This window comes from Pistacia vera, unplaced genomic scaffold, assembly GCF_008641045.1.
Source record: "Pistacia vera cultivar Batoury unplaced genomic scaffold, PisVer_v2 Contig14, whole genome shotgun sequence".
Taxonomy (NCBI): Eukaryota; Viridiplantae; Streptophyta; class Magnoliopsida; order Sapindales; family Anacardiaceae; genus Pistacia; species Pistacia vera.
The window spans coordinates 498,372-515,083 of NW_022195466.1; the positions used below are offsets into that span (position 1 = coordinate 498,372).

General features: G+C 34.4%; 1 protein-coding gene across 1 annotated transcript; it reads left to right on the forward strand.

The window, feature by feature from the left end:
• The first annotated feature begins 589 nt into the window (after positions 1–589).
• LOC116123025 (probable WRKY transcription factor 9) lies at positions 590–2,624 on the forward strand. The gene is made up of 5 exons (XM_031408818.1): positions 590–811; positions 898–1,038; positions 1,111–1,410; positions 1,506–1,619; positions 1,965–2,624. Exons 1-5 carry the CDS (start codon positions 590–592, stop codon positions 2,190–2,192), a joined length of 1,005 nt encoding a protein of 334 aa, XP_031264678.1. The 3' UTR covers positions 2,193–2,624.
• The last annotated feature ends 14,088 nt before the right edge of the window (positions 2,625–16,712 follow it).

Sequence of the window (16,712 nt, forward strand, 5' to 3'; positions counted from 1 at the left end):
CCTCTAAAATTAAAAATCCTATCTCCTTTTGGTACATACTTTGAAGGAGATCATTATTAATTTAATTTGAGTTTATAGTAATTAAATTATGTTAATAAAAATGGGGGCAGTAGGGCAAACAGTCCCAACCCTACATTTATGTTACATTCATACAGTTGGAAATTGTTTATGAGAGGAAAATTAATAGCTTCTATTAATTTTTTTTTTTTTTAAAAAAAAAATGGATTTGATCCTTTAATTAAGGGCAATAAGAATAAAAGGCAATAGAATTCCTTATTATATCTGTTATATATAGAAACAGTGTCTTAGGGGTAACAATAGTCTTCACTAATGAAGTGGGGATCAAATGAATAATTAAATATAAAATATATATAGATTTATGGAAGCAAGCAATCTATATAAAAATGGAATTTGATTCTTTTAGTATTAAATTAATTGTGGGGTTAATTAAATAAGGATTAAATTGAAGTCAAAACTTTAGATGCGTCCTAGTGTGTCTAATACTACGTCTTTGAGATGAGGGAATTGACTTTGGCTTCTCAAAAGCACCATTAATATTAAGAGATTCTTCTTCTTGTTTCTTTCAATAATGGATCCTCATAAAAGAGATCAAGAACAAACTCCATTAATGGACATTGATCTTTCTCTCAAAGCAGAAGAACAACATCAAAATCATCAAAAACTACCAGAGGGTGATCAAGAAAATGAAGAAGAACAAGTATATATTCAAGTCGAATCTCAAGACAAAAAAGAAGAAGAAGATTTATCAGCTAAATTAAGCTTGAAGGGAAACAATAACAAGACAGAAGAGGTATGTTTAATTATACTTTTAAAATTATAACCTATGATAATAATTCATATATATAACTTTATAATAATTTCGTATTTGTGCTTTAGTTATGTGTATTGCAAAAGGAGATGAATCGCATGAAGGAAGAAAACAAAGTGTTGAAAAAGATAGTAGAGCAAACAAAGAAAGATTACTATGATCTTCAAATGAAATTCTTAGTTATTCAACAAAGTACTACCCAAGACAAGGTAATTTCAATTTAATTCACTCATTAGATCATTTTAATGTATATAAATTTATATTTATGTTTTCTTGTTTAGGATCCACAAATATTTTTTTCACTTCATGATAACGAACAAGAAATTACAAAGATGGGCTCAAAAGATTTAGATATGAAAAATCAAGAACTAGGGTTATCGTTGAGGTTGAATCAGATTGAAAGAAAGGAAGAAAAAGAAGAGAATATTTATAAGGAAGAAGCTGCAGCCACAAGCTTTCCATCGCTTCAAAAGAACAATAAGCTTCAACGGGGAGAATTATCAGGAATTACAAGCCATATTTCTTTGCCAACAAACAGAAAAGCTAGGGTTTCAGTTCGAGCAAGATGCAAAGGAGCAACCGTGAGTTCATCATATTTACTTCAACTTTATATTATATAATATCATCAACCCTAATTAGGTAATTAAATTCTGAGTTTGAGTTTGGTTAATAGCAGATCAATGATGGATGCCAATGGAGAAAATATGGGCAAAAAATTGCCAAAGGAAATCCTTGCCCACGCGCCTACTATCGTTGCACAGTAGCTCCCGGATGCCCCGCAAGAAAACAGGTAAATTTTTATCTGTATCAATAAACGCTAAAAGATACCTATTTGATATATAATTTAAATATAATTTTTTGTTTTCGGAAACAAGGGATACAAAAAATCTTATAAAACTGTATGTGATAGAAATGGTTCAAAATGCTGTTGAAAACAATTTTCAGATACAATCTTTAAAACTAATGTAAAATCAAAAGCAGTTAAAATTTGCTTCCACATGTTTTTATAGTTTTTTTATTTGAAAATAGTTTTTGAATATTATGTCAAACACAATTTCAAATACTAAAATATTAGAATGAAAAAGAAAAACATTTTCAATTCATTTAAGTGTGTTTGCTGTTTGAATGTAATTAGGTGCAACGATGCTTAGAGGACATGTCGATTCTGATTACAACCTACGAAGGAACACACAATCATCCTCTTCCAGTTGGTGCAACTGCCATGGCTTCAACAGCTTCAACAACAGCCTCCTTTATGTTACTGGATTCAAGTAATCCTCTCAGTTCAGATGCCATTAACACTCCAAATTTCACCCAAAATTCTCTTCATTATCACAGTTCTTTCATGAACCCTAATTTTTAACATCCATCAAATTATCGAAACGTAAACCCTAATGATCCTTCCAAAGGAATCATTCTCGATCTCACGAATTCCTTTCCAATGGCGCGCTCTTCTTCAGCTCAACCAGGTTTCACTTGAATTAATAGCATGAAAATGTAGTTGAATTAATTAATTAATTGAGTTCTATAGCTCAAACTTTTGATCCTAAGTTTAGGTTTGCCGTTGCGGCTCCTAAAACATCTCTCATTTATTATTAATTCCTTCTTTAATTAGTTTCTAGGAATTAATGGGGAGACTGGTAGCTGTTGAAGCAACGTGCAATTGGGATATTAAATAATCTCATTTCATCTTTCAGCAACCTCTAAATCGATCCATATATCATGCGATCGCCATCAAGAATCTGATTAATATTTTGTTGAAGAAATTTGCAGAGCTTTTACTCTTATTGGATATATATATAATTATATATACTGCAGTTGTTTTTCTTTTTTCTTGTTTTCTTTACTTTTAGTGAGATTTCTTTTTGTACTTGATTTGATTCTACATTTAATATATTATAAAATAATTAATATGAGTTTGAATGTGTGTTATTAAAATTAATATGAAATTAGATTTATGTACATTTAAGTGTCATATTGTACTTAATTATGTCCAAGTTATGGCCTGCAATTGATTTATAGTTAGTGTGACGGGCCGCAACGTGGAAACTTTTCATTTAAGTGATAAATATGTTTAAAAAATTGTAAGATGATACTCCAGATATATTTAGAAATTTATGTTATGAGTGATGCTATTGGTCCTCCACTTTTTATTGTTTTAGATGTTTTTTATAATTCCAATTTTATCATCCCTTAAAATTATTAAATAGGATAACCAAAAAATAATAGCTACATCTAAGATATATAATTATTTAAAAAAAAAATATCTTTTATCTAGATTATAAAATTTTATTTTAAATTAATTTTTGATGCATCTTTTATCAATTTTGTTTCAATTTTATTTTCATGGATCTGGTTAGAAATGGCTAGATCGGTGCACGACCGACTAGATCCAATTGATCATACGTTGTTCCAATGACTACCAGCAGTGGCCAGTGGTAGTGGCTGAAGGTTGGCAATCATCTTAGGTGGCTGGGGTGTTTTACATGGTATTCATGTAAATAGTTTTCATAATAAGGGCATTATTGCCCAAAAATTTAATTATTTAGGGGTAAAATGGTAACATGTATTGTGGGGCATTTTTGTCCAAAAAATTAATTTATGAGGTTATAAAAGTTATTTCACACAGTTGAACTAATTGTTATTTGGTAGACATATGAGGGCATTTGTGTTTGAAATGTTTATTAATTAAGGGTAAAACGGGAACAAAATTTAGATTACCCCGATAATAAAAAGAATAACACCTCTTTATAACCAACAGTAATTACTATTGTATTGGAAGATTATTGAAATCTTTTATTACTTGACAACCAAACAAAAGAATGTTCGGAATCAAAGATAGATTACTTGAGTAATCTTCCTAGACTCCTAACCAAACGCACCCAAATTGGGGTAAATAATATCACTCTAATCTTATGGCTGAATAAACTATTTTCTTCCCAAGTAAAGCACTTTTTTAATAGTAAATAAAAAAAATATTATGATCAAATCTTGGATACTATTAAGAAATTTTATTGAAAAAAGAGAAAATATACACATAGTGAAGGGATGTAAACAAAATATAACTTACTCTCAAAGCAGTGGCAGATCCAGGATTTTTGCTTGGGGGGGTTGCGGGCTCTATGGCTCTGCCATTGTTTGCCAAATAACTAATGAAAACTTTAGAAAATTACCAAACCTTAAGCGAATAAAATAATACAATATCAAGAACTTGAAAAAAAAAGAATGTAATAACAAACTATTTTTTCTACTTGAATAAATTTATGAGAAGCAAAATTTTGAGTAAACCTTGAGCAAAACCTTCTGTGGAATATTCATTTTTGCCAAACTTATAGTTGTGTTTGTGCACAACAATTAGGTGTGCACACTGGTTGCCAATTCTCTTATTTGGCTTGTTTCATCTGTTGTGTGTGTGCACACCAGTTCTCAGTGCACACTGTTTGCCATACTTATGTCTTGGCTTGTTTCGTTTTGAGTGTGTGTGCACAACAGTCTATGTTTACACTTTTGCTTCATATGTTTTGCAAATTAACACGAGTTGCATGTCTGATAAAGTAGAAATTATATTGTTTATCTTTGTCTTTGTCTTTTTAGGACCTCTTTACATATGTCACAAAATGCTTAGGTGGTCCTAGGGAATAAAGTAACCTTTCTCGATTTGCTTTGTGGTCCAAACCAAAAGAAGGAATACTTTCTTTATTTGGACAAACAATAGGTCAGCCCCTTGTTGGTTGATGTGGCACTTCATTACTGAGCAAGAAACTCTTCATAATATATTTCTTCTTCTTGCGTAAATGAATCTAACCTTCTAGACATTTGTTTCATTCTGTACTCTGAATTTCTTAGAGTATTATTTCTCTTAAAGTTTCAAGGTTCTCTCTCCATTAGTGCCAAAACCCCACCATATCAAACATTGACTTGATGGCTCTTGGAACGTGGTTCCTTTGCTGATGCTGGTGCATTGCTTCAGCACTTGATGCTTGGTGGTTTATAAGCTGTTCACAGGTGTGTTCCCGACGTGAAGTATATCCGAAGAAGTTGCTATACGTAAGGATTCAGAGTGTGGTGCTAAGTGTAAAGTTGAATCGGGAGTTCTTTTTACTGTAACTTAGATTAGCTTTGAACTATATCTTGTAATGTGTTTTTGACTTAGTGGATTGCTTTGATCTGGACTAGGTCCTATGGATGTAGGCTAAAAGTGGATTTAGCCAAACCATGTATATGGATGTGTTCTTTACTTTCCGCACTTATGTTTGATGTGTCCAAATTGGAATTGCTTAATCAACTTGGTAATTTTCCGCTACACCTTAAAATGGGTACTTAAACGCCAAAATGTGTTAACTGTATTCCCTACAAGTGGTATCAGAGCCTATTCTGATAAGTTGCTTCAGTAGATCCTTACCCATTTTACTTGTTTTTGTGTGCATCTGAGTCATCCGGTTGTTGGTAGAAATTTGGTCTGTGTTGCATTTTTATTTTAGATCTATTGTGTGTCTGTGTGTGCACTGTCGTTTGTTGTTTTAGCATCTGTCTAATTGCTTTTCACCATGAGCTTCTTCACTGAAGGTGGATCTGCTCATAGACCTCCTCTGTTAGAAGGACCTAACTATTACACATGGAGACCAAGGATGCATGCCTTCCTTAAGTCTATAGATGAAAGAGTCTGGTCCACGGTTGTGAATAGTTGGACTGCTCTAGTTATTGTCGAAAATGAAGTGTCTATACCAAAACCTGTTGCTAGTTAGACTACTGATGAAATAAATTTGGCAAATTATAACTCTAAAGCTCTTCATGCTCTTTTTAATGCTATTAATGTGAACCAAATGAAAGTCATAGCTAATTGTGAGTTTGCTAAAGATGCTTGGGATAGGCTTCAAGTCAAGAATGAGAGAACTAGTACCGTGAAACGAAATAGGCTTAGAAGACTTGTCACTAATTTTGAAAATTTGATCATCGAAGAGGATGAGACTATATTTGATTTTTATGGTAGAGTGTATGATATCTCTAATAAATGTTTTTCTTCGGGAAGAACATATACTAATGCTGAACTTGTCAGGAAAGTACTTTGCTCCTTGCCCCAGAGATTTATGTCAAAGGTTACCACCATTGAAGAATGCCGAGATGTGGATGCTATAGACATCGATGAACTCATTGGCTCTCTCCAAACTTATGAGCTGAATCTGCAATGATGGGAAAAACAAAAACCAAACAAAGGTTTGGCTCTCAATCATGAGGTTTATTTTAATCCTTTTGATGATTGTGATTTAAGCTCTTTGGATGATGAGAATTGTGCTTTACTTACAAAGAATTTTTCAAAATTTTTAAAGAAAAACATGAAAAAGCCTCATAATAGTTGTTATGGCTGAAAACCTTTTTGTGAAAAAGCCTTATGACCATCAAAACCCTGGTATCTTTGCAAAGAAATTTTCAAAAGATAAAAAAAAGAAAAATAAAGGTATCAAGTGTTTTGAATGTGAGGGTTTTGGGCACATAAAATCTGAGTATGCTAACACACTGAAAAAGAAGAAAGGTAAAGCCATGGCTGCCACTTTGAGTGAGATTGAGCATAATGAGAGTGATAATGATGACTTAGGTGATGATAAGAATGTTTTAGCCTTCACTGTGAATCAAGAAAATGGTAAGAGTGAAGTTTCAGATGGCACTAAAGATATGTATGCTGAGCAACAAAAAGCATATGATAAAATGTATGACCAATGGCTAAAGTCTGTGAAAAAATTGCGATCTACTAGTATTGAGAATGCCTTCTTATTGAAACAAAAGAAAGTCTTGTCCGAAAAAATTGTTGTGCTTACTACTGAACTGATTGAGGCTAAGGCCATCATTGATAAACTGAATCCAGGTTCTCTTCAGCTTGATGAAATGCTTGGTCAAGGAAAAACCTTCGGAGATCGATGTGGTTTGAGTTTCAGTTCTAGTGCTAGCACATCGCAAGCTGGTGCTAACATGTTTGCGAAAGCCACCGAAACTCCTGTTGAAGGAACTGCTGTGAGACAAGTTACAAAGGTATCAAAATTCATCCCTATTTGTCATTTTTGTAACAAGAAAAGTCACATCAGACCCAAATGCTTTAGATTCATTTCTTATTTGAAGAAAGTTTTTAAAAACCATTGTTTTGTTGCTAGTTTAAATCATAATGCTAATAATGGTCTTCCTTTTAAGAAAGCTTTGAAACCTAAGGTTGCGGTGAGCTGTTTTGTGTCTTATACTTCTTTGCTTGCATTTCAAAATAATCTTTGGTATCTAGACAGTGGTTGTTCAAGGCATATGACAAGTAATAAATCTCTCTTGACTGTACTTGAATCCGTTGATAGTGAACATGTCACTTATGGAGATGGAAAGAAAGGTAAAATTCTTGGCAAAGGATCAATTGTGCTTCCTGATTTTCCAGTCTTGAAAAATGTTTTACTTGTTGATGGTTTGAAAGCCAATTTGATTAGTATTAGTCAAATATGTGACAAAGATTTTATGGTTCAATTCTTAAAGAACAAGTGTCAAATCTTGAATGGTAAAGGTGTTTCTCTACTTGAGGGAAAAAGGTCAAATGACAATTGTTACTTGCTTTCTAACCGTGTTTCCTATTTCAGTTCTAAAGTAGACTCCACTAATTTGTGGCATGAGAAGCTCGGTCACATGAACTTCAAGGACTTGGTAAGATTATCAAAAAAGGAAGTGGTTAAAGGACTACCAAAGCTTGAACTTCAAAAAGGTAATGTGTGTGGTCCATGTCACCAAGGTAAGCAAACCAAAATATCTCATAAATCTTTGTCAAACCTCAATACCTCATGTGTTTTGGAATTGTTCCATATGGATCTAATGGGTCCCATGCAAGTTGAAAGTTTGGGAGGTAAGAGGTATGTGTTTGTTTGTGTTGATGATTTTTCAAAGTATGCTTGGGTTGATTTTTTGTGTGAAAAAACTGATTCTTTCAATGCATTTCAGAAATTAGCCAAAAGGTTGCTTATTGAGAAGAGTTCTAAAGCTACAAAAAATGTGAGAATTAGGAGCAACCATGGAAAGGAATTTGAGAATGCTGATTTTGCTAACTTTTGTGAATTGCAGGGCATATTTCATGAATTTTCAACACCAAAACACCTCAATAGAATGGTGTTGTGGAAAGGAAAAATAGAGTGCTTCAAAGATGGCTAAGGTGATGCTCAATGCCAAAAAGCTTCCTATAAGACTTTGGGCAGAAGCCATTAACACAACATGTCATATTTCCAACAGAGTTTACCTTAGAAAAGGTACTGTTCAAACTCCTTATGAACCGTGGAAAGGTAAGAAACTTGATCTCTCTTATTTTCATGTGTTTGGATGCAAATGCTACATCTTGAATGATAGAGAGAATCTAGGTAAGTTTGATGCTAGGAGTGATGAAGGAATTTTAATTGGATATTCTTCCAATAGCTGTGCATTTAGGATCTATAACATGCATTTAGAAAAAGTCTTAGAATCCACTAATGTTATGTTTAGTGATGCAGAAGATTTTTCAGAATATTCTCAAGAATGTGAAATTCAAGACATATCAGTTCCTCATGTGCCCACACAAGATGGTGTGAACACTGCTGAATCTCCTGAACCTAAACGTTCGGCAAATGTGTTGTCACCTACTTCTAGTGCTACATCAACAAGATTTGGTCCATGCAAAGAATCATCTGCTGATTCTTCATTACAAAATGAGGGGATAGAGCTAGTTGTTGATCTTTTTGATGAAAACATGCAAAGGCGAAATCAAAGAAGAAAAGATCCTCCAACATGGGTCCAAAAAGCTCATCCACCTTCAATCGTGATTGGAGATCCAAATGAGGTAATGGTTACAAGAAGGAGAAGACAAAATAAAATTAACCATATTTTTTATGTATCTCTTACAGAACCAAAGAATGTCAAACAAGCTTTGGAAGATGAAATTGGATTGAAGCGATACAAGAAGAACTAGAACAATTCGAAAGAAATGATGTGTGGAAGCTTGTGCCAAGACCAGAGAGAATTGACATAATAGGTACCAAATGAGTTTTTAAAAATAAAACTGATAAGTTTGGTAATGTTGTCAGGAACAAAACCAAGTCTGTAGCTTAAGGATATACTTAAGTTGAGGGAATCGACTTTGATGAAACCTTTACGCATGTTGCTCGACTTGAATCAATCCGCTTACTGATTTTTGTTGCCTGCTGTCTGAAGATTAAGCTGTTCCAAATGGATGTCAAAAGCACCTTCTTGAATGGCATGCTCAACAAAGAAGTGTATGTTGAACAACCGATTGGCTTTCAAGATTCCCACAAACCTAATCATGTATTCAGATTACAAAAAGCTCTTTATGGTTTGAAACAAGCCCCACGAGCCTGGTATGAAAGGTTGACAACTTTCCTTCTTGAGCATAACTATGAATGAGGCAATGCCGACAAAAGCCTTTTTATCAAGCGTGCTAACAATGAAATCATGTGTGCACAGATTTACGTTGATGATATTGTATTTGGTTCTACATCTCACTCACATGCACTTGAATTCATTAGTCTGATGAAAAATGAGTTTGAGATGAGTATCGTTGGGGAATTGAATATGTTTCTTGGACTTCAAATTAAACAAATGAATAATGGCATGTTTGTTCCCAATCAAAGTATGCTAGAAACATGTTGAAAGCTTTGTCTTGAGAATGCAAAGCATGCTAGAACCCCTATGAGTGCTACTCTTAAGTTGTGCAAAGATGAACATCGTAAAAAGGTAGACTGTAAGATGTACCAAAACATGATTGGAAGTCTTCTTTACTTAACTGCAAGTTGACCTGATATTTGGTTTAGTGTTGGAATTTGTGCTAGGTTTCAAAGCAATCCATTTGAGTTGCACTTGAATGCAGTAAAAAGAATCATGAAATATGTTTCAGGTATGTGTGATTTTGGCCTTTGGTACTCATTTGACTCTAACAATTGTTTGGTTGGATATAGTGATGCGGATTGGGCAGGAAGTTTGGATGATAGAAAGAGTACATCGGGTGGATGTTTCTATCTTGGAAACAATCTTGTCACATGGTACAACAAGAAGCAAAATGCAATCTCCCTATCCACTGGGAGGTTGAGTACATTGTCGCAGGGAGTTGTTGCACTAAATTTTATGTTTAAAGCAAATGTTGAATGATTATGGTGTTAATCAAGATTGTGTGACAATATTTTGTGATAACACGAGTGCTATTAACATCTCTAAGAATCTAGTCCAACATTCTAGGACTAAGCACATTGACATAAGGCATCACTTCATTAGAAAGTTAGTAGAGGAGAACATCATTGCACTTGCTCATGTGAACACAAAATCCCAATTGGATGATTTATTTACAAATGCACTTGACTATGATACTTTTGTTTTCTTGAGGAAGTCCATTGGTCTACTTCAACTTGAATAGTTTTTTATTTCAGTTGATGAATAAAGCATGAACATGCTAATTTTATTTTTGTTTGTCAAGACCCCTTGATCTGTGCTAGCATTCTAATTGTCATCTATTTTCTCTTATCTGTGTGCTAACGTTAGTATGTTGTGTCCACAAAGACTCTCTCTATAACATGACCTTATTTCATTATGAGTTGATTATCTTTTCTTGTCACCATTATGAAAGAGCTACCTTGCATGAAGTGTGAAAGTTGTTTTGAGTAATTTATTGACTTGTAGAGACCCCTATATTTTTGGAAAATCTACCATTAAGAGAACTACCTTTTTGCAAGTGTGAAATCTACATTTTGATTATGTTTATGAGAGTTATTTGCCCATTGATCAAAATGAAAAGAAAAATCGTTGTTTATTATGCTAATAAAGAAAAGTGCATAAAACTGTTGGGGATGAGGGAATAGGGAGCTTCTTTTGCAAAAATTTAAATTGATCAATGTGTCACTTTACCCCTTTGAGGACACTATCACACACTAAGACAAGCTCTTAGAAATTTATCTCATTTGTGTGTGATTGAGGAAGTGTTGTTTTGATTGTCTTATGTTGACAACTTCCGTATAAGGTTTTTTGTGTGGCCACTTGAGATTGAAAATTTTGATTTATTAGTATGAATCGCACAGATTAGCTGTCTTGATCCTAAAAAATTCATGTGAAGTATTTCATAATTTTTTATGTTCTTTAAATTTTGCTCAATAAAGTCTAGTCTTTTGAAATTTTTTATGTTCTTTTGGGATGTTGTGTGCTCACATGATTGCATATGTTCACTCATTTAGGATAGAGTTCTATTTATGGTAAAACTCTTTTTCAGTTCCTCAGAACTATCGCCTGCCATAAATGAGTTGCACTATTTTTATTTTTGCGTCAGTCTTTTGTTTCAAAAACCCTTTTCTTTTACGCCGCCTGTGTTCCTTTCTCCTTAAATTTTTTTTCCTCAAGTTTTTTGATCCTTCCCGTGTTTTCTTCTCATGGATTCTAGAAAGAAAGCTATTTAGAACAAGAAAAGGAAAGCCATGGAAAAAGCCCTCAAGAAGGAATTTTAGGAGTTGAAGAAGGCCAGTTTGCGTTTTAAAAAGCAGTCGAAAACCCCTGTTTCTCCAGCGAACTATTCAGATTCAAGAGAAAAAAGTTAAGAAAATGACTCAAATCAATCAGTTGATTCATCCCTTGTTTCTAGTGACCACTAGAACTCAGAGCGCTCACAGGAAGCCTCACCAGAGTGGACACTTGAGAACTCCTCTTTGGCATCAGACAACGTCTCAGAGAACACACCGATTACTACCCTAAAATCGTGCAAAGAAGGTTCGTTAAAGGGCACACCTTCAAAGACTCTGACTCCTGCAGAACTAGCGAAAAAGAAGGGCAAAGCCTTCATGGAGGAACCTTCATTTGGTAAAATCTCACATTTTGTTTTACCTGCTGCTGAAAATAAGTTTAGGAACCACATTGTCAAGAAGATAATTGTGTGTGAAGCTAATGTTAAATTAGAAGATTTTCATGAATTCCATGCCCTGATGAAAGATAAAAACCGATCAGGAACTATCATTAGATTTAGTGCCCCAATCCAAACTCTTGTTCAAGATTTTTATGCCAATTTTGGTTTGGACAGTGTTGAACCAAATTCGAACAAGCACAATAATCGAGTATATGTTAGAGGGCATTGGGTTCTGCTCACGAAGGGTGTTGTCAGGGATGCTCTTGGTTTGAAGAAGAGCAAAAAGAATTTTGATTTGAAAAGCCTAGACTTAGACAAAATAGTCAAAGTCATCACTAGAGGTTCAATTACTATTTGGCTGAGAACAGGTGTTCTTTAGCCTAGTGTGCTTACATCATTTTACAGATAGTTATTTAAGATTTCACTGACAAATTGGTCCCCTTTAATGCACAATTCAACTATCAGAGTTGAACGAGCACAACTCCTCTATGGAATTGCTCAAAGGAAAAATATAGATTTGGCTGAATTGATTTTCACTAGCATTAGAGTTGCAGCTCAATCAACTCACTCTCTACAAATTTTGTGCTTTCCTTCCTTACTTTACAAGATCATTTCCACTTATAAGCCAAAGTCCTATGAAGTGGAACCTTTTTTTAAGATAAAGACTGTCACCAAGAAGTCTTTTAGACAGCTTACAGGAAGCTTGCCACCATCTTCCTCAATTGATCAAACTAGGACTAACACTTGGCAGTCCAAGCTACTTTTCAATGCACAATTAATGTATAAGGATGGTTCATGCTTAAAATTTCTCACTTAATGCACTTATGAAATGCACAAATGCAATGTTGCATCAAGATAGTTATTCTACATAGGTCACACTCAAGAAGGCATAACTTGAGTTATACACATCAAATTGCTACGGTTTTGGTCTTGTTTTAAAGATTAGAGACAGGGATACAACTTTTATGTTTTGGTCTCAACCCAATTCAATCTGTAAGATGCCCAAAAGTCCTTCAAAAGGTCACGGCTATGATAGGGCAACCATGGTAACATGTTCTCACTTAGGCATTTCATCAAACAACAATTGTGCCTAAACAAACCCTAATTTAATTACCATTCAATTTGTTTCCTAAACCATCCAAAATGAGAGAAAAACTCTCTTGTATAATCACCATAACCCCATGGCACAAACACTCCCACAATACTTCTCCAATTCTTTTAATTTCATCTCAAACTACATTCTCATCACTCAACAACACTTCTCATAATTGAAGTGTATTCAACAACCACAAAGCAAATATTCATCTTAACTCATCTCAATAACATAACATACTTATACATACATAAATCTCTACTCAATTTCTACTCAAAGGATTTCTCAAATCTCAACTTGGGTTAGATTTACTTACCTTGTAATGGAGAGATTTCACTAACACTTTTCCTTTCCTTTGATAGCTTGTCTCTTCTCTACAACTTTAAACAATAAAACCATAAGACTTCAATATACATATATAAGTAAAACTTCACATCTAAAGTAAAAATCTTTACCTTAGGATGCCTTAGATTAACTTTCTACCCCAAACTACTCAAAAAGCCCTCTAAAATTCTTGAAATATTGAAAGAAGAGTTGAGAGGAGGTGGTGAATGGAAATGGCGGTGGAGATGAAAAAAATGAAGGGTTTTCTAAACCCAAACCCTTATTAACTTACAATTAACACATGCCTTCCCATTTTGCCCTTGCTCTTTCTTGGAAATTTCATCTATGTCCCTTAGTAAATTACAATAATGCCCTCTTTTGTATTGCATTCTCCATGAAATTCTATCTCTTTTCACTCTCCAATTTATCAACTAATTTTGAGTGAAAAGACCATTTTACCCCTAATGAAAGTTTAAGGGATTTTCTTCACATTTTTCTCAAAATAGCTTTAACAAAATTCAACTAAGGGTATAAGAACATAAATTAAATTACATACCTCTATGTGGGCGTTACATATCTGACCAAGGACACAGATAATACGGTAAGACTATCATAGTGTTGAACGACCTTGTCGAAAGGCAGTGACTGATCTCAATTGTCAAGGTTGTTTGTCGACAACTTGGTGCGACACATGGGTGCTTGCTGTGGGCAAGTTCACTGGACAGACCCACCAGAGGATTCCATATGGATGGTAACCCTAGTGTCTATGGAATAAATCCTCTAACGGATAGTGGTGCATGTGATCCTTAGACTTGAGATCACCGGAGCGCCTTCTGCACCAATTGGTGTAGTTTGACACTAGCCCAACGTAGTTCTATTAAGAGCTATCAATATGATAGTGATTGGCTACATTGAGAAGTGCATCCAGACTATGGTGGATAGACAAAGAATTCATCACACCCAAGTATGGGAGAAGTTATCTCATGGTGCAATTCAGTGAATGGCAATGACACTAAAGCTATGGCCACAGTGAGATTGAGTTGCTGCTCAATCCAATTTATAATTACGGTCATTGGTCTAGTAATTGAATACAAACATATCGAGGATATCGGAGGTTGACACTATTTCTTTACCTCAGCCTCGATGAGATAATGGATGATGAAGGGATTTGATTGCACGGTAACCATACCGTTGACAACCTGCAGTTGCGCTGAATCCGAATCTATCAGGTGGCCATGATGCCTTGCTAGGGGCCAATCTTGGTCTGTGTTTAGTGAGACGATTAATTGGTGTTAATCGCAATACTACTCACCGCCGATATGATAAAGAGCCTACGGGTTACACACTTAGAAGATAATTTAAGAATCAATTTGTGAGAAGGGTATTTTCGTCTTTCAAGACGAAAGGGTATTTTGGTAATCTCGCAGTGCAATTAAGTTTGCCGAGGTTGTTTCTTGTATTTAATTTGACATTAAAAGTAAATTAGTGAGATTATATTTAAATATATGTATGCATATATTTAAATGAATTATTGTTATTATTAAATGTTAATATATTTTTTAAGTATATTAATTGATTATAATTATAATAATAATTAATTAATTTAAAATACCAATTACATGGTGTTTGGTTGTAAGGGTAAGTTTGGGTTGGTTCTTCGGATTATCTTCGTGCGGATTTCCGTGAGTGAGATCCTACATTGGATCGCTTAGTGAAGAAATCCAGTGAACAGTGTTGATGAATAACATCCAGTGAATAGTGTCTATGAACAGTGTTGGTGAATAGTGCTTGATGAACAGTACTATGAATAGTGTTCGTGAGTGATGAATAGTAAAGATGGAGCCTCCAACCGTGGGTATGAACTAAATACTTGTATGGATTTGTTTTTTACACATATTTTATTTTACGATTTTAGTTTATGCATGAAAACGTTATAATCTATACTTAAATCTTGGTTCGTGTAAGTGATCTTTTTGTTTTAATATTATGCTTTTTTCGATGTACAAATTTGATCACTTACTTAAAATGGTATCAGAGCCTCGGGTACCAGATTATAATGTTTAATCGATGATTGATAACATGAATATTTGATTGGTAACATGTTGATGCATAAATTGGTTGTTTTTAAATTTCTAAAATTCTATTAACTATATGATTCGAATGATTAATTGAATTAATATTGTGTTGATTGAATGATGTATTGGTTGGTTGGTGTCCTGGTCGAATGCTTGAGCATTCGATTTGATTTGGATCCATGTCGTTACATGAAAAATTGCAAAAAGGTGTCATTGTGCGATTCATAATTTTGTGGTGTTCGCCGCGGCGAGATGCCAAAAGTAAATCTGGCCGCTGCGAAATAAATCTTCACCATAGCTATGTGCCAAAAAGTAGATCACGTTATGGCAAAATAAAACTTCGCTGCGGCACTAAACTCTCTAGAACGTTTTGTGTTTTTTGGAAGTTCACGGTCGCCGCAGTGAAATAAAACTTTGCCGAAGCAACCATGTGTATATGAACTTCACCAGGGCGAAGAATTTCTTCACCGCGGCAAGAAACCTACTGTTCCATTTTTGCTTTTCGTTTTTCACACAGGGGCTAAATTTTAAGAGGGTAACTTGATATTTAACGCACCCTATTCAAAAATTGATTGTTTTTGAATGTATGCAATGTTCTTGTTTGATAATTGCATGGTGCCCGGTACATAAGCCTTAGACCTATTGTTTATTGTTTATTGTTTATTGGGTTTTGTTTGTAATTTTATAAACAAATAGGACCTGCGATCCTGCCTCTCTCTCTCTCTCTCTCTCTCTCTCTCTCTCATATCTCCATGTATTTCTTCTTCTCATCTCACTCCCCTCGTATGTAACGCGAGGTTTCTATTTTATTGATGTAAATTAGAATAGGATTTTTATAATAAAATTCTTTGTAACGATTGAGTAAAAGAAACGAAGGAGCTATGAAGAGGAATAACTTGAAGACCCAAGATTAACTTTTAAACCCTAGGTTGACCTACCGATTCCTCTAGGCTCGAGGAAATTGGTTTTAGTGGGCCATGTACCGACATGTTTAATTTTGTTTAGAATGCATGCTAAGGTTAAATGTTTAATAACATGCCGATAAAATGACATTCTAACAAAGATAATAAATTGGTGAGACGTAAAATAAAACCCTCAAATAAAGTATATTAAGTCACATATGCTTTCCATCACCATGGTTTTACTCAAACCACTGTTCGTCGGAACCTTGTTCACCAAAGCGAAGGGTACACTTTTACCAGTGGGAGGGTAAATCTCATTGGAGTTTTCCTTAATGGTGATGGGTCGACTTAAAACGATTGTTTTGCTTGTTCGCCAAAGTGAAGGTTGATAAACATGTCATAGGCATAATAGAGAAGTACACTTGCTATGTGTACGTGGCGACATGTAGTATCGACTCTACTGATACTAAGAATCACACTTGAGGACAATGGCTTTGGTCATTGTATTGTGTGATTGGCTTGTTGGCTTACTTCACATTTGAGATTGGTAGTGGGCGCTATCAACTAGTGTGAATTAAGTTTGTTGACCTACCTAATCAACCCATTTTAG

Bases quoted from the DNA above. Each gene is read 5' to 3' on its own strand.
- LOC116123025 (XM_031408818.1), top strand. From the start codon at position 590: ATGGATCCTCATAAAAGAGATCAAGAACAAACTCCATTAATGGACATT. The intron at 812-897 runs GTATGTTTAATT...TTTGTGCTTTAG, and splicing joins ACAATAACAAGACAGAAGAG to TTATGTGTATTGCAAAAGGA. The intron at 1,620-1,964 runs GTAAATTTTTAT...GAATGTAATTAG, and splicing joins GATGCCCCGCAAGAAAACAG to GTGCAACGATGCTTAGAGGA.